Source organism: Hydra viridissima, unplaced genomic scaffold, assembly GCF_058129835.1.
Source record: "Hydra viridissima isolate aposymbiotic clone 2 unplaced genomic scaffold, HvirCarnegie_v1 scaffold_2, whole genome shotgun sequence".
Lineage (NCBI taxonomy): Eukaryota > Metazoa > Cnidaria > Hydrozoa > Anthoathecata > Hydridae > Hydra > Hydra viridissima.
The window spans coordinates 6,050,450-6,068,544 of record NW_028324301.1 but is presented as its reverse complement, the minus strand read 5'-3'; the positions used below and the strand labels follow the sequence as shown (position 1 = coordinate 6,068,544).

At 29.1% G+C, this 18,095-nt stretch overlaps 4 protein-coding genes across 6 annotated transcripts in view; 2 read left to right on the top strand and 2 right to left on the bottom strand.

Moving 5' to 3' along the window:
* LOC149891668 (E3 SUMO-protein ligase ZBED1-like) overlaps positions 1–18,095 on the top strand; it is a 588,790-nt gene that overhangs the window by 132,442 nt on the left and 438,253 nt on the right. The gene's annotated exons all lie outside the window — the stretch shown is intronic.
* Positions 358–3,499, bottom strand: LOC145193547 (4-hydroxyphenylpyruvate dioxygenase-like protein). 3 transcript variants are annotated; one of them, XM_090079973.1, is made up of 5 exons: positions 3,278–3,499; positions 2,056–2,839; positions 1,737–1,888; positions 1,515–1,630; positions 358–900 (listed from the first exon to the last, which is right to left on the bottom strand). In XM_090079973.1, exons 2-5 carry the CDS (start codon positions 2,819–2,821, stop codon positions 744–746), a joined length of 1,191 nt encoding a protein of 396 aa, XP_089936099.1. In that variant the 5' UTR covers positions 2,822–2,839; positions 3,278–3,499; the 3' UTR covers positions 358–743. The 3 variants fall into 3 exon arrangements, 2 of the variants coding, with proteins under 2 accessions (XP_089936099.1, XP_079927142.2); XM_080071016.2 differs by lacking the exon at positions 3,278–3,499 and having other exon boundaries at positions 2,056–3,058; XR_016450158.1 differs by lacking the exons at positions 358–900; positions 3,278–3,499 and having other exon boundaries at positions 1,523–1,630; positions 1,737–1,856; positions 2,056–3,065.
* Positions 14,288–15,217, top strand: LOC145195128 (hippocalcin-like protein 1). The gene has a single exon (XM_080072912.2). It carries the CDS (start codon positions 14,529–14,531, stop codon positions 15,093–15,095), a length of 567 nt encoding a protein of 188 aa, XP_079929038.2. The 5' UTR covers positions 14,288–14,528; the 3' UTR covers positions 15,096–15,217.
* Positions 15,398–18,094, bottom strand: LOC145183848 (cationic amino acid transporter 2-like). Its single transcript, XM_090079774.1, has 2 exons — positions 16,360–18,094; positions 15,398–15,566 (listed from the first exon to the last, which is right to left on the bottom strand). The coding sequence occupies exons 1-2, from the start codon at positions 17,981–17,983 to the stop codon at positions 15,505–15,507; spliced, it is 1,686 nt and encodes a 561-aa protein (XP_089935900.1). The 5' UTR covers positions 17,984–18,094; the 3' UTR covers positions 15,398–15,504.

The window sequence follows — 18,095 nt, the reverse complement described above, 5'->3', positions numbered from 1 at the left end:
ACTGTCAATCTAATTTTTATTTGTGTGGGAAAATCGAGTTTTTATGGAATGAATTCGAATTAATTTATTAGATCTGAAATATAAATCAGTGTCGCTATGATTTCTTATCAATAGTAATTTTGCTTATTTAGAATATTAGTAATATAGATAACAAGATAAACAATATTACTAATATAATTTAGATAATATAGACAATAACTAAAGATTTCTAAAATATAATTTGGCATTTTAAGAATGTTAAGATTAAGAATCGCTGATAATTATCCGACTAATAACTTTTTATGAAATGCCTGCCAAGATCTATTTTTCAATAATTTTCCAAAGGTATTTTACCGAGTTTTATAGAATACAACGCTATTGCAATAGGTAGTAAGAATTTATCAAATCGCATTTAAAATATCATACAGTCTTATCACACTTATCAGAAAATTACTATCGAATCTTTTCAAGATCAATTCAAAAACATAAAAAAACTAAAACATTCTACTACAAAAAAAAAAAAGAAAATTTAAGTTCTTCCTTTTTACAAACCGCCGGCACAATCATTTGCTTTTATGTGCTTACGAAATATTCTTGACTGCAATATTTTTTTATCAAATTGATAAAAATTAACATAAATTTTAATAACAAAAATAGTATTAATTCTGAAAATCAATTCAAACAAATAATTTAAAAAAGTTAAAACCATTTTTTAAGACTATTTTAAAAAGATTTTTAAAAAATAATAATTGAATAATGAAAGATTATGAATCTTTCGCATTTTTCAAATATCTATCCATTGCTCTCCACAAGGCTTTTACATTGCCTGCACCAAAGCCATTAGCATTATTGCGGTATACAAGTTCAAAGAAAAATGTTTTTGTGTCTAGTACAGGATGGGTAAATATTTGATAGAGATATCTAAAAATATTACAAAATACTGTCAGCATTTAAATGAGAGAATGAAAGACTTTAAATGAGCAAAGAAGAGTTAAAAGCAAGAGGGGTCTTTACTCTTTAAATAAAAACTATTAAGAAAATAAGTTCTTTTTGATATCTAAAATTGTAAAAAAAAAATGTAAAACCATGTAAAAATTGGAAAAGGTTTTCAAATGAAAGCCTGTCCCAATTAGTTTTGCATGTTTTTACATTTTTTTTTACATTTATCATTCTTGCAAGATTAGGCAGACATATGCTTCAAAGATATGAAAAACATTGGAGTTAAACAAGTTCCTCCTAACTGAAGATTAAAAGCAAAACTTATTAATCTTAAAATCTTTTAGATTGCTTACCTATGTTTTACTTTAAACAATGAACTTTCTTTTGTAAAACTCCTTAGAAAAAAGGTCCCTAACTACACCTACCACTAAAATAATCTGATTTTGCCCCCCTCTAAAATCAAAATCAAATCATACACACAATTACACCCCTGATATAAAGTTGTGTGTGTGTGTTTATATATATCTATGTATGTATGTATGTGTATATATATATACAAATATATATATATGCACTTTTAATTTTACTTTTCTTACCTCTCTTCTTGAGTAGAATGTTCATCATATGTACATTCAGCATCTACCAAAATCCCAATATCAGTTAAAGATAATATATTATCTTTTTCTTTCAGTTTATCTAGCGTAGATGCAATCTAATTTTCATAAGAATAAAGAACAAATAAAAATTCACTGTAAGTTTCAATTATGACATTTAAAACATTCTTTATTAAAAAAAAAAAAGAAGCAAAAAACCATTACTTCTTCATAGTATTGGCTTGGAGGTTTAATAAAGCTCACTCCATCATTTTTCCATTTTAAGGAATCCTGAACAATTGTTGCAGTATGAAAAGCAATATGCTGAACACCTTCACCTTTGTGCTTATTCAGAAAAAGCGTAATTTGATCAGAATCTTCAAATACAAAAGCAGAATAATTTAAGAAGTCAAAATTAAAAATAAATGGTAAAATTCAATACAGAAAACCATACATTCCAAAACTCTTTTAAATAAATATATAGTTTTAGTTCAAGTGTACACTAACCATGCCAAGTTAGTAATTAACTCTACCTAAGACTAACCTTGTTTAGAAATAGATTCTCCAAAAACAAACTTAATTGAATTTTTGTGAGCTTCAACTTCAGTGTGTTGTATGCCAAGCTCTGAGCAAGGATACTCTTTTAAGGTTAGTAGACGCAAACCACTTTCATTGTCTTTGGTTTGAATAATTAAACCAAATTCATTTTCTAACTTACTAGTTATAAAGCGAGAAAATTGAAGACAATTTTTATACCAAGTCATATATTTCTCACTATTACCCAACTCAACAGCCATGGCAATATGATCGATTTGATTAATTCCATAGCCAGATTTTATTTCGTCACAAGTCTGTGTAAAGCCGGGCAAAAAAATACCATCAAAGTTCTCTTTATTCAGCAACGTATGTTTGAGATTGCCAATTGGAGATTTTATGACAGCTTTTTCAATATAATTTTTGCATTTACTAGAGTAACAGTTGCATAAACCATCTTCATTTAATGTAAAACAACTTCGTTGAATACAATCTAAAAAATTTGGTTGTTCAAGAACTTGACCGCCATTCAATTTTACTAGATCACAAGTCTCTTTGACAGACTCTACGCAATAAGCAATATCATCTACAGTGTCAATATCGCTAGCTTGGCTCAAGGATATTATGATACCATTTAAAATTAGCACCAAGCGAGTGTCTGTATTTGGTGATCGGGGCAACCAATTTCCTAAAACTTTAAATCCATATTGACGACAAAAAATTAGACGTGTTTTTTCAATATCGGTGCAAGCAATATTGACATGATGTAATCTCATTTTCTTTGTTGGCGTAGCCTGAAACAAAAAAAGTTAACTTCGGCGTATCCCATTTAGATTCGTATTTTAGATTCGTAGATTACTTTTTTGTCTTTTTAAAATGATTAAGCCAAAAGTTGAGTCTAAAATTGCGAGATTAGTTTATAGCCAAATTGCTTCAAATATTCTTTTTAGAAATAATATATTTATATATCTTATTACAAAATGCTATGCGCATCATTTTTATTTCAGCTCTTTATATTCATTTGAGAATTTAACATAAAGTAAAGAAAAATAATGATTTTTTTATTTCTTTTTTTTTTTTTTGAAAAAAAAAAAAAAAAAAAAAAAACCATTATACTAAGATAAGTAAAAATCACTGAGTTTCAATGAAATTTTAGGCTAACCAGATGAATTTCTTCGAAAGCGACGTTGCTTACAAACTGGTTTCTTAAGAGAAAATATATATAGATTTACCTCATTTCAGAATAGTTTATATAGTTGATGAATAAATTGTTGATTTTAAAAAACAGCATTTAAACTGTACATTTAAGACTTCATTAAATATCCCAATTTTACTATGAACAATTTCGATGTTTGGTACGAGTTTCATAAAACACTTAAACGAAGAAAAAACGAGGCTGAAAAAGAGCGAATTTTATGAACTACAAACTAGCTGTAGAGTGAATTTTATTTAAAGCGTCGTTATAAATAGCCACGAACGCGTGTAAAGTAAATAAAAACCGACGCGGTTGCGAACTGCGAGTATGAATCATTAAGTCATCATTTGTCATTAATATCGCACGCTTTTCGTTAATATCGCACTCGCGTTCATTACAATATCTTGTTTCTTAAATGGTTTATTCCTACAAGTTACTTGAATATTTTTAGGCTAATGTGAAAATATATCTAAAAATTAACGAAAGCAAATAATTGAATGTTAGATTTGTTCGCCATCATTGTGAGTTAAACACGATTCTGATTTAGTAAATATTTACGTTTAGTTTGTCTTATGACAAACGCAATTTGATATCACGGTATTTCGTTAAGTAACATTGATTTTAATATCATGACGCAAAGGTAATAAATTTCCATTGAAATACTTAAATAATTGTATGTTGTAATTACATGCTCTGATTACAAGTTATAGTTACACGTTGTAATCGTATGTTGTAATTATATATTTTAATTGAAACTATTTGAATTAAACATTTTGCACTGTGTTATCACGAGATCCAACCCCCAGGCTACCGGGGGCTCCTTCACATTTTTGCAAAGTAAACTTTTTTTAACAAAAAAAAATCAAATTTACGAAAAAATGCAATATTTAAAAAACTGCTTTTTAAAAAAATCAAGCCCGAAAATAATTAAACCTTATGCAGTGCGCATAATTTTTTCGATTTTTAACTTCCGTGAAACATGGCCCCCTCACTATAAAAAGTGTTGCGTGGGTCTTGCGATCAACATAAAATACAATGGAATTCAGCAAACTAAAAGATTTATTTTGAGTTGTAATAATATTCTGTTTATTAAACAAGTTTAGTCTTTAATAAAGATTTGTAAAAGTGTGAGGTAATATTGAAGATATATCAAAATTAAGTTGTTTATTATAATATCAGCAGCATAATTAGCAATATTTTAGTTGAAAGATTTATGTTATAAAAAAACTAACAGTTATATATTTAAAATAGATATGCTTTGAAAATGCTTCATTCGTATTCAAAATCCAAAATAAAAAAAAAAACTTCCAGTTTACTAATATGATGAAAGCATTTTTTTCTAACAGCCCAACTGATTAGCGATAGATTTTGTTGCAATTTAGTGTAAGCGTGAATATGATACAGTCACTGACCTATGTGAGAATTGGAAAATATGAGCCGTTTGGGCCGTGCAAACGACAAATTAATTTACTTGAGTAACAAATGATTTTTAGGATATAGTTTAAATAGTTCGAGAAGTTTTTGGAACTTCTTATTTCATGTAGAACAAGACAACTTGCTTTAGCCAAACATGTGTAAGTTACTTACTTCTAATGAAGTATGAACCTAAAAAACAAAATTTATCTATCATTTCATCATTTAATGATGTTTTAAGTTAGTAATGAATAAACCAGCTGCACTGAAACATCTCTCAGCTTCAATAGATGAAGGTTCAACAGAATAAGGTTCAATCTCAGCTTCAACAGAAGAGGAAACAGTAAAATTTAACTTTTTAATAACCTTTTGGTCAATCCTTTGATGCTTCAAATAATGCAAACTCTTTTTTAATAAAGGTTAAAATATTACAATAAGAATTTTTAGTTGATGAACTCACAACAACGTCAGATAAATACTCGTTGAGGTCATCAGCTTTACTTTTATTTGGCAATCGACTGTTAAGTTCTGGACTAGCACCATTGTAATTTAAATCATTTGGTTGGCAATTTTTGATTGCTCGGAAAAAATGTCTAATAAATAGATTCTTTGAAATCTTTGGCAGATCCTCTTTTTGAATAGCAGAGAAGAGAGACTTCAATAATCATAAACGTTCGGTAAATCTTAAGTCCAAAAGTTCTACCATTTCTTCTTTCCTTGATTCTTTCTGTCACAGCATTATAAGGATCTTTACTAACAATACTTCTCTTTTCCTTTAATTTTGAAAGAATAGATTTAAAAAACTTTTCATTTTTCATCATCTCTTTTACAAAAGCAGTAGCTCCAACTTAACTAAACCCTTGATGAGATCAAATTCTAATTCACAGACAGATAGACCTTTGAGCATAAGCTTTAAACACTTTTGATCTACAGAAAGATCTTGAAAGTATATTGATTAAAGAGTTCTTTCAGACAAGCATGTTGAAGAATATCATTTTTTTTTTGTTGGAGTAAAAAGAACTTTTAGTTATGTTTTTAACTTTTACTACATTTTTACAAAAATTTTATGCCAATTCATAAATCATTACTATCTATTGCAGAAGATAGTGAATACCAGGTCTGTTCAAGCATGTTGAAGAATATCATTTTTTTGTTGGAGATCCGTAAAAAGAACTTTTAGTTATGTTTTTTAACTTTTACTACATTTTTACAAAAAATTTTATGCCAATTTCAATTAAATCATTACTATCTAATTTATTTTTGCCACTTTTCTCCTTAGTCATCATTAGAATCTTCATCAACTTCAACATCACCTTCAGCAGTTTCTTATTGCCCATCATCAGACTAAAGATCTTCTAAATAATTATTTATGCAATCAACTTTAGCATTTTCCATTCATCAATTTTGTCATTTCCATGGCCTCCATTTTATTATTGGAGGCCATGGAAATGACAAAATTGATAAACAATATCGACACCATCTGTCATTAAGTCAAGAATACCTTGGCTTGATCATTATTTAAATCAAAATATTTCAGCTTTTTAGTGTTATTTAAATTAAAATTATTTTTCTGGCATGGAATCATTAATTCACAACATATCCAGAGACTGAAGCTGTCCTTTAAAAAAAAACAAAAAACAAATTTAAACACGCATACAAACGTGTTTGAAGTCCATTCATCTAATATAAGGAAAAACGATTGACCACTTTGTTCTACTATTCAAAGTCCTTGATCAAATTGGGCTTTACTTTTTTGCAATATTGTAAAAGCATCTTTTTCATTTCACGTTTGTTATTTGAAGTTTTTACGTTTTGTACAGTCCAATCATTTTTAATGTCAAAGCTTATCTCTTGCTTAAAAATTGGAATAAGATCAGGTGGATTAATCTTGGTTCTAATCCAAGCTGACATCTGACCACTCTTCTTCAACTTATTTTTAATACCATAAGTTTAACACCACAAGATCATAAATCATTGAGCTCGTAGTTGCTGATTAAAACGTTGATAAACAATACTTGCACTCGATAATCGAATTGTTTGAATGAATCAAACCATGTTCCAAATCTTAGAATTTTTTTCAGTTGGTACAATCTACTAGTTTTCTTTTTTAAAATTATTTTTTATCTTTTCCGAGTTCCTAAAAACAGCCATACAAGTATCTTTCAAATCTGACCAAAACAGCCATTCAAAGAATAAAATTCAAACAAAAAACAGCAACGATCAGCAAAAAATGACGTATCGCAAAATTGGTTCACCTTTTAGGTTAACTTTTACTAACTAAAATTTTTTGACAAAAATGCTTCAGAATTACATTCTGGTGGCAAGACTTACTCTAATTTTTTCATTTTTTAAAGAAAACACCTGCTGCCAAAATTATAAATTGAATGTGTGAAATGTGTAACAAATGTGTAAACATCCCAGAGATTGTCAGAGACTTTTAAAACTAAACAGAAAATTCAACATTAAATCATAGTAAAAAAAAAGTTGTCTGAGTAAAAATAAAAAAGGGATTAAGTTTCCACCAAGAGTCAAAAATGATGATTTTACAGAAAGATATATTTGAAGAAACAATTTGATGGGTATTATTGATGAGTTTTCCGACAGGAGTTATATAAGTTACCTTATGCTTTTAAAGTTTTGGAAGTAAATTTAAACACCCAATATATGGTTATTTTGAAGAAGATTTAAAACTAAATGGATTGTTTAAAATACGTGAAGTAAGCAAGTCATGTATGTATTTCATTTTCAGTCAAAGAAATGAACAGGTTTGTACAAGCATAAAATCAATATTTATCACAAGCTTGTACAGGCATTTTTTATAATTTGACTGTTTCAATTTCATATATACCTTAAATTCTTAGTTTGCAATCAAACAAAGAAACTAAAAGAAAACGCACCAATAGTGCAAACTGTCACAAGCATACTTTCACACAAGCTAGCGTCATACGGAAGACAAAAAATATTCAAAACTTATGAAGTAACACACACACAAAAATACTTTCACAACATCAAGCATTTAAAGATACAACGTAATACTTGGAACAAAACAAATCTGTGAACTCTGAAAGTAAAAAAGCTTTTAAACATTTTTCAAGTTAATCAAACATCTTTACTAAATTTATAAGTTTACTTAACTAAAAAAAAATATAAAATTTTTAGATATCAAGAAATAAAACTTAAAAGTTTTAAAAAACATGCGGAAAGTAAACAACTTTTAGCTACTTTAACGGAAAATGCTGAAACACTTCGAAGGAATAAAACATGAAAGAGTTGATCAGAAGATGGCTGCATGGTTTTTGCCCAAAAAATGTTGTTAAATAAGTTATGAGGAATATGGAAAGCTCAACTGTAACATTAACCATTATATGTAGTTTGTGCCTGGCTTGCTAATTCCAATCCATTCTGGATGGTTTCATAGTCAAACTAATTCTAATTCATTCTAGATGATTTTTAATTCTTTTTTTATTTATAGTTACATTTATATATTTTCGTTTCATTTTATTATAGCAATTAGATAATTCTTTTTTTTTTTTTCTTCCTCTTTCCACAAAATTTTGTGTAAACAAGCACAAAATATCAAAAATTTTTCAGTCTACAGTGTATTCAGCGAGATTACGCATAGTCTTTTATCTGCACCACTATCGTTTTCATGTGTAACCTCAGAAGAAATTTATCTATCCCTAAAGACTTTGGAGAACATAGAGTACAACATTAATGCTTTAACTTCATGGGTTAGGGAGTATGTAAATAGTTCAACTGGTTTTTTATAGAATTGTTTGACATGAACTCATGCAAAAAGATTGCATGAGTTCATGTCAAACAATTCTATAAAAAACCAGCACCCTCTCACCTTCTGCACCCTCTTACCACCTGTACCCTCTCAGTGACTCCTAGAACCCTCTCAGATTTCATTGTAAATTAATCTTAACTTTTTAAAATACTCTTATCATTGTATATCATCAAGCTTAAACTTTTATAATATACCAAAACTTCCTTACTGCATTTTTTCTTTCAATTATCTTTTACTTCGTCAATTTAAATGGAATATTTTTTCTTACAAACTTCTATAGCTTACACAGTAACACAGTCCGGGCAGATAAAAGCAAACCAATGACAATCTTCCTATGAATATCCTCGAAACTCTCGTTATACGTTTCCGTTGTCAAATAATTTGAGAGCTTACGATAAGAATGGATGGGATTCCCTGAAATGCCGTTTTAAAACTTTTTACGCAACGTCAAAACGTTGAAATTCGTGTTTTCTGAAAACGGCTTATAAATGGATCAAAGTAGTACTTGCTCCAAAAGTGTAACAAAGTAGTTATTTAATTTCTGATACAAATTTAGGATATATACATAAGTATAAATACATACATACATATACATACATACATATACATACATATATATATATATATATATATATATATATATATATATATATATATATATATATATATATATATATATATATATATATATATATGTATATATATATATATATATATATATATATATATATATATATATATATATATATATATATATATATATATATATATATCGAGTATCATATCGAGTAGTCTACATGGGTAGGAAAACCGTTTTAAAAAAACACACCGTGCTTCTACGGGAGTAACTTTTAACCCGTTATAACATACAAACTCTTGAGGTAGTTGAAGTACATTGAATAAGCGATATATATCACTACGTAGAAATCTAAATTTACTTTTGCATTCATCATCAGGCATGATTTCTAAACAAAATTGTTTATAACTCCGAAACGGTAAATCTGGATTCTTAGACAAATTTAATTTGTACAGTAGTAAAAATTCCTCGTCGTCTATGATATTTGATTCTAATGCAAGTAATAAACTATTTCTAACATTTCTTAAAGGAGCCATTTTTAAATTTTTTTTGTTTATTTCAAGATGTTTTCTTTTTTTTGAAGCGGAAATTCGTAACTAATTTTATACCGCAACTGCAAGTCGCAACCGCTCGATCCAGACCTTTGTCGTCTCTGTTGCCGTTGCAGTTTTCAGATCGTAAGCTCTCTATTAAAATGAGCATGCGATGTTAATTTTTTTCCAGTTTTTCCATAACTAAAAGTTATAACAAAAAATTTTATATTCGATTAACAGTCGGTAATGCAAAAAATAATTTTTTAAATTATTTATAGACAAATATTTCCTAACAACTTTTTAACTACAAAATCTATTATCCAAATTGTATTCTCAGCTGGTCTTGATGTTATACTTGCTAATGGTTCATTATTATATTGACCCATATTCGTTTTCACTAACTTCTTTAATACCTTTATTGTTTGCATCATTTCTAAATATCAAACTCTTTGTCACTTTTATCACTCTCCCTGAAATCACTTTCTCCAACAAATAGATCAAAACAGATTAAGTATCTAAATTAGCAAAAAATATCGAATAAACTACATAATATTCTAGAAAAAAAACTCAGCAACGAAAATTTTGTTTATTTTAAGATTCATTTTCATCATCTTTATGAAGTTTTATTTCTTGATTTGTACAAAAACGACTTATGTTGAATGTTGTTAATAAATTCTTTTTGTGCTCATTGACATTTTTCTTTTTTGTTTTTCGGAAATTTGGATAAATTTGCAGGTCAACTACGGCATTTTTCTGCTTCACGCAGCTTTAACTTCTCTTCACACGTTACCACCTTTAAATTTTTTCTTGATCTAAATCATCGAATGGATGTAGATGACAGCGGAGGCAAATGGATTTGTTTTGGTATGAATAGGATCATTGTCCGATTGGAAATCAATAACTTCTAACAAACGCCTTTAAATTACATTGCGAAATATGAAATTAATGATGATTGTCCAACTTTTTAGTGAAAATCAGTCTGCTAACCCTAGCTGTTGCCATTAACCCCTAAACACCACATTACTACCCCCATACATAACTGTGAAACTTTCTGAATCATGCATCTTTCATTTTTTCGACTCGCTAAACCATCCCACGGACACACTTTTCGTAACTTGTTGTACTTACTTTCATCAGATAAAACTTTTCCCGAAAATTCAGATCCAATACTGTCAATACGTTGTTTTGAAAATACCAGTCACTTTTTCTGATTTGCTGTTGATATCAAAGGTTTTCTTCTCCAAATTTTTCTTTTATTTTTGAGGATTTCTTTAACGATTAATGCACTTACAGTCTTTCCATTTGTTTTTGAAATATATTCTGTTATATAAATGGCAAAACATTTCACAGTATACAACACTTTAAAGGCAGTAGGATTTAAAGGTGTTGTGACTTCTTACCCTTAAAATATGTGTGCAAGTTTTAGTATGTGGTCTAGACCCATAATATGATTTACAAAATCCGAAATAAGGTAGTCCCGTTTAACTTTGAGTCTTTCAATGAATATTTTTTCAAATAAGTTTCAACATTTTTTTTAAACGTTTACCCATTTTTATTTGAAATGTTTACATCATTTTTTAAATGTTTAATTGCATTTTCAAATTCTAATGATTTGTAGAGCATGCAAATCTCTCTATGAAAAGTATTTATTATTGAAGAGTAAATTTACTTTCACATTTTAAAATTTTCAATCAGAAAAGTTTACATTGTTAAGGAGTGAGTAAATCCCCTTTTTGATTGGATGAAATTTTTTTATAAATTATGTAACTTTAAATTAAATTAAAAAAACAAGTTTATTTGTTGAAGTTAAAAAATATAGAGCAGTTTGAACACCGCTAAATAGTAAAGATGTTTAAACACTTTTTAGTAATTTACTGAGTGAATACTCAGTTTTATCTTTTGGTTGCAAACAACCCATAACGTTTGTAAAAATAACAAGATTTTGTTTCATTTTATGGCCTCCTTATATTTTTTTAAACTTAGTGGAAATCTCTTCCCAAATTCTTCAAATTTTATTTGCAGCCAAAAAATTACAATTATTAAAATAACTAAAATATCTTTTTGATGTTTTTTTTTTATCTTCTTCTTTCTCCCAAGCTTAATATAATTTTCAAAGGTTTTTAGGAAGTAAAAACTTAATCTAAATTAAATTAGCGCTAGCAAATCCATTAGATAAGTTTTTTTGCTCAATTTCTCGTTAAAAAAAATTGCTGCAGCATTCTATGTATATTTATACGATCTTAAAAATCAGATGTCAATACCAAAAAAAAAACCTGTTTCATAGTCATAAAAGCTTACTTTTGTTTTTACTTATTGTTATCATTTTACTGCGGTTTGTTATCATTTTATTGCGGTTTGTTATCATTTTGCTGCGGTTTGTTATCATTTTAGTGCGGTTTTTATCGTGTTGTTTTATATTAAAACATTTGTTTTACCCAATCATTTGCATTGACATCGAAGATGTTAATTTATCTATCAAATCAAAGTCTATTTTACATGATATCAGATGTTTTTTTGTCCAACCTAGCGTACATTTAGATATCGCTATGTCAGATCTCAATCTTCTAGTAATAATTACCCAGGGAAGTGCTAACCAAAATTTAAATAGATAAAAACTCTAGGGATAGTGCAATTCAAAGAGCGCACCCCCTCAGGAATATTTCACTTTATCATCTTTTTATGAATATATTATCGTTAAATAATACTTGTGTTTAACTTAAAGAAACAACATAAGTCGATTAATAATTTATTTCTCTTTATTAATAACTTATATTTAATCTGTTATTACTCTCTGTCCGATTTTTTTATAAATCGTTTTTTTATTGCAATTTCAATTGGTTTTTTTTTCTGTCAAAGCAAAAGTAAGTTTAATTATTCTATCAAGTTACTCATCGTAAAAAACTTTAAAACGCTTTTTCACAGATTTACGTAGGATGTTTTTTCGAAATAAAAAAATAAAAACGATAACATATCTTTTCACGTTAATTTATTCAACTCGAAATGATTTTTATCAACCCGCTTTTTACGCGCTTTAGATTAGATTTCGTTGATTTACGGAAAGAAAAACGAGCAAAGTAAGATTTAGTGAGTCAAATAAGATGATGAAAACCTTCAAATGACAAAATAATGTTCTAATTTTCTTATAGAGTGCTTATGAATTTCATTTAAATTTCTTATCGATTATGAATAGTAAAAAGAACAACGCATCGGGTTTTTATTTACTGATTTTGACCTAAATATGAAATTTTATTTTGTATTTATATTTCAACTTTACAAAATTTTAAAACTCTCATCAGTTAAAAGGGGTAAAATCGAAAAAAGGCACCCGCAGCTGAGTTAACCAGCTGTTCTTAACAATCCGCTATCAAGCTAAGGTAGTCTTTTCAAATACTGTTATCAAGAATATTTTTTTAAACCAATTCTTGCTGCTCTCAATTTTCCATAAAAAAATAAACAATAAAAAAAAATTAAAAAAAATTGTTGATAAAATCGTCACTCTAAGAGTCATAAATTAATAACGCGAGAGCGTTCACTCTTACGAGTTTTTGAAAAATCTATATTTTGTTAAAGATGGTAGTTACTTATTAAATAAATTCAAGTAAATAATAGTAACTCCACTACTGAGTTTTCTCTGAAAAATACGATGCGCAAAGATCTTACAAATTACTAACGAAATTGCCTTAATATTTGCAACGGTACCGTATGTTTTGATGTTTGTAACGGTGCCGTATGTTTTGATTCAGAAAAAGTTTATTTACTGAAGAATTTCGATTTTTTATGTACATATTTAGGAAGCGTAATGAGAAACTGTTTTGCGCAAACTTGAAAGGTTGTCGAACAAAAGAACAGATTTTCCTGCAGCCCCTCTCTTCATAGCCTTTAATTTTTCTTAACAAAGAAAAAATATCTAAAACAGTTGTCGGGAGCAATTTCAAAATTAAATTAATTTTACAACGTTCGATGAGGTTTAGTTTTCTTTTCTCATTTTCACTTCTAAATAAACAAAGTGATAAAAATGAATGTCTTATATAATTCCGATTATTTCACTTTTATCCCATTTTTAAATAATTTATAACGAAAATTAGAGCGATCCAGCATTTATACACCAATTTCTGGTCGAGGTTTCTTATGGATAAAAAGAAAGAAAGAATAAAAATCTGTGATATTTGTAAAATTTTTTCTTAGTAAAAGGAATTACAGATTAAAGAGAATAACGGATTTTTCTTATTAGCATTTTTTTTTTTTTTTCATTTTTGGTAAGAAAAATCGGCAGGGTAGTTCGTAACAAAGCATCTTTCTCGGATTTAATTCTGTGACTTTTATGCTGCTCAGCACCCGTGAACTATTTCTATATCAAGAAAACATTATAACATGCAGTTATTTTACAAGAAGGTTTCTTTTCGAACTGGAATCTGAAGACATCTATTAATTGAAATATTGTTCACAATGGATTTCTTTTTTAATTAAAAAGACGAGTAAAATGAAAATAAAACATAGAATGTTTTTTTTTTTTAAAAGAGAAAAAAAAAAAAAAGAAATCACTATTAAATTTAACTACGACATAACAGAAAGAAGTATTTTCGTCTAAGAAACTTTACAAATTCTTTTGTTAAGGTATTCTTTGCTTTTAATACCTCTAAGTTATTTCATTGGGCTGAGAAATATTTTGCATAAATTATTCGCTTTATGGCTGTCGCTAGTCGTGATTTTTATCAAAGTAATTTACACAGAGGACGAGATGTCACTGTAACTTACCACAGTTTTATGCAACTGAAAGTTGATTAAAAATTAACAACAAAAACTAAGCCTGCGCTTTACAAGCGATTTTTAATAATTTCGATCACGCCTTCGTTTTAGCTTTATCATTGTAAAAAGAAAAGTCGTATAAAGCTTTATTTGGAAACCTTTGAAGTGTTTTTATTTTTGCACCAGATTTTAGGAGACTATACAAATAATAAAGGAAAAAAAATAAAAAATGGGGAAGAAAAACAGCAAAATTCCTGCTGAAATTTTATCTAACTTGCAAGGTTGCACCGCATTTAACGACGAAGAATTATCAAAATGGTACAAAGGTTTTATGAAAGACTGTCCACGAGGTAAGATGACAAAGAACGAATTCGAAAGCATCTATAAGAACTTTTTCAAAGACGGTGATGCCTCAAAATTTGCAAGTCACGTGTTCAGAACTTTTGATAAAGACGGAGATCAAACTATTGACTTTTACGAGTTTATGTGCGGTCTTTCGATCACATGTCACGGAAGTCGAGAGGATAAACTAAGATGGGCGTTCAACATGTATGACATCAATAAATCCGGAACAATAACTGAAGATGAACTGTATGAAATCATAAAATCAATTTATAGCATGATGGCAGATGATACAAAAGTAAACGAAGATGAAGAAGATCTTCCTGAAAGACTCTCTGAACGGTTGTTTTTACAAATGGACGAAGACGGAGACGGGGAAATTACTATAGATGAATTTATTGGTGCAGCTAAAAACGATGCTACTATTTTGAAATTACTGCAACAACAGCACTGAAACATTTTTTAAATTCTTATATTTATTACTTTTCATCAAATAGTCTTGTTGTTGCAGTCTTTGTTTTTATTGTAAATGATGTAATTACTGTTTTTGTTGTAGTCATTGAAATTGTTGCTTGAGTAAGGCGTATTTATTCTATTTTCTTCTTTCAGGAAAGTCACATCTTTATTATTTTAGTCTTAAATGTCCCCTAACGTTTATATATATATATATATATATATATATAAACAACATTAATGTATTTATAAAGATCACACTGCTGGTTACGAACGTGAACAGCAAAGTGAAGAGTTAGATCATTTTGATTAATAGATTTTTCTATTCGTTTTTGAAAATGGCTTTATTTATAAAAACCTATTTACATAAAAGACTTTCTTGATCACCCTGCTTGGTTTTCCTTTCAAGATTATCTTCCTTGCGTGTTTTCTTTGCTGTGTTGAACTCCATAAAACAGATAAATAGATAAACCTAAAAAGGCCAAAAATAATTACCATAAAAATAATCAGAAAAAATGCTTCGGAAAAAAAATTGTTTGAAATGATTTTTTTTTTTTTTTTAACATTTCCACGAGTTTCCTAACAATAAATTTTCTAACATTTATCTGAAAGCTTTGTTTTTTCATTTCATAAACTTATTTTTAATTCGAAGAAGCTTTTTACACAGATTAAATAAAATTTAGTTTTTTATGTAAATTATGCGTATACCGGTTAAATGAATAGACTAACAGAATCTAGTCCGTTTCTGCATTTTTCAAGTTTTGAATATCATTGTTGAGGGTGAGGATGAGGGAGTTTTAAAACAACTTCATAATAAAATCTCTTTATATGAAAATTTGTAAGTAGTAAAACATAAATGTAAATCATTCCATCTTTTAGAGTAAACTTTTTAATAACTATTATATAGTAAGTATTTTCAATAGCATTTTAATTTTTTGCATTTACATCATAAAGTATAGGCTCTTACACATACGCCCCTCAAATATACGCCTCTAAGGAATAAAAAGAGTAGCAAACAAAATGAATGATATTTTAATTGTAAATATTGGAGAGGTTCTTGTTTAAGAGATGGGTACCACCTACAGAACTTTGAAAAAAGAAGTTTACATTACAAACTTTGCATTACTCACTTTAGTAAACATATTCTATAAAAGTTATAAATTGTGGAATGAATTTTTAAAAATAAAACCGGACTTCCAACCTTTTGGAGACTTAAAAAAAAAAAAAAAAAAAGACATTGATTTAAGTATTTTAAAAAATCTTACCTAAAGTTATCCACACCGAAAATCTTATCCATGTTATTAACTTCAGTTGCACCATCAGCATAATATTAAGAAAAATTGACGTCACTGGTAACAACGGTACCAAGGGAACCGAAAAAGGCAAATCAAATCGATTTTGAGGTTGAAGAATTATTATTGTCATAGCAATAGTAAAAGCTGCAATTAAAAGGAAAAATGCGACTATAGCCCAAAAGTGCGCATGCCACAAATATTCACTATAATTCACGCAAAGTCCACTGATACCAAAAGAAACTAAAACTATTATAAAAGTTGAAACACTAGCTAGCATTGCAGTTCTTCTTGTTGGAAGTAATCTAATGTTTTCATTTTCACTTACTATTGAGTCACTTGATAAAGGCTCTAAACCATTAACCGTAGTCAACAAACCAACAGGAGCTATTTGATATCTTAAAAGCAACACACATGTGGCAACCATTGTATAGGCTTGCAATGTTCCTATTGACATAATTTCAACTAATGTTGAAAGATCAAAGTATAATGCTAACCAACCTGAAATAATGCCACTAAAAATACAGCCGAAGACAGGCGTTTTAGTAAAAGAATTAATCTGCATAAATGGTGAAAATATTAATCCGTCGTTTGCCATTGAAAATAAAAGTCTTGGTACGGGAAACATACAACCTAATAAACTTGCCGTTAATCCTGTAACGGCACCAACAGAGATAACATACTTAGCCCATATCGCTCCTCTTCTATGGAGCGCTTGAGCCAAAGCAGCATCATCATCAAGTGAATGATAAGGAACCATTAAGGTAATTGCCATTGATAAGCCGCTGTAACTAACTAAGCAAACAACAATTGACGTCACTATAGATCGAGGGATTGATTTCCCAGGTTCCTTAACTTCTTCTGCAGAGGCAGCAATTACATCAAAGCCAACAAAAGCAAAGAATGCGGTGGCTGAACCAGCTAGTGCTCCAGAGAACCCAAAAGGTAAAAAAGGCTGCCAATATAGTGGCCTTGCATATCCTAAACCAACTATTACTAAAAACATGATTGCAACTAAGTTAATTAAGACCATGATAGTACTAACCCAACACGATATTCGAACCCCAACAGCAAGTAATCCTGAGGCAAGTAAACACATGGTTAGTGATAAGAAGTCAGGGTATTTGCTTATTCCAGGCGTTGTCCATGTTGCTATTCCGCTCATCAAACCTCGACTTATCGCGCTATCGGTTAGAGAATCAACATACGCAGTCCATGCACGGGATATAGCAGCTGCGCCAATAAGATATTCTAGTAGCATATTCCAACCAACCATAAACGCAACAAACTCACCAACTGTCACGTAAGTATAAGTATAAGCAGATCCTGCTTTAGGAACTCGAGCGGCAAACTCGGAATAGCACAGACCGCAGAGTAAAGATGCAAATGCCGCTACCAGAAACGATAATACTACTCCAGGACCAGCTGTATGCTTTGCTATATCTGCAATTACAACATAAACTCCAGCTCCCAAAGTACTTCCAATTCCGAGAAAGGTCAGGTCATGTACATTTAACACTCGAGGAAGAATTGTTTGGAGTGAGGCTTCAGTAGAGAGATTTTTCTTCCTTTTAAACGCATATAATGCTGCACCCATATCTTACACATGATATTTTAAGAATCCTAAAGCTCTACAAGCTTGTGCATGAACGCAATCAACCATGCACACACTCACATACACACATTTTTACAAAAGTATTTAACGAAAT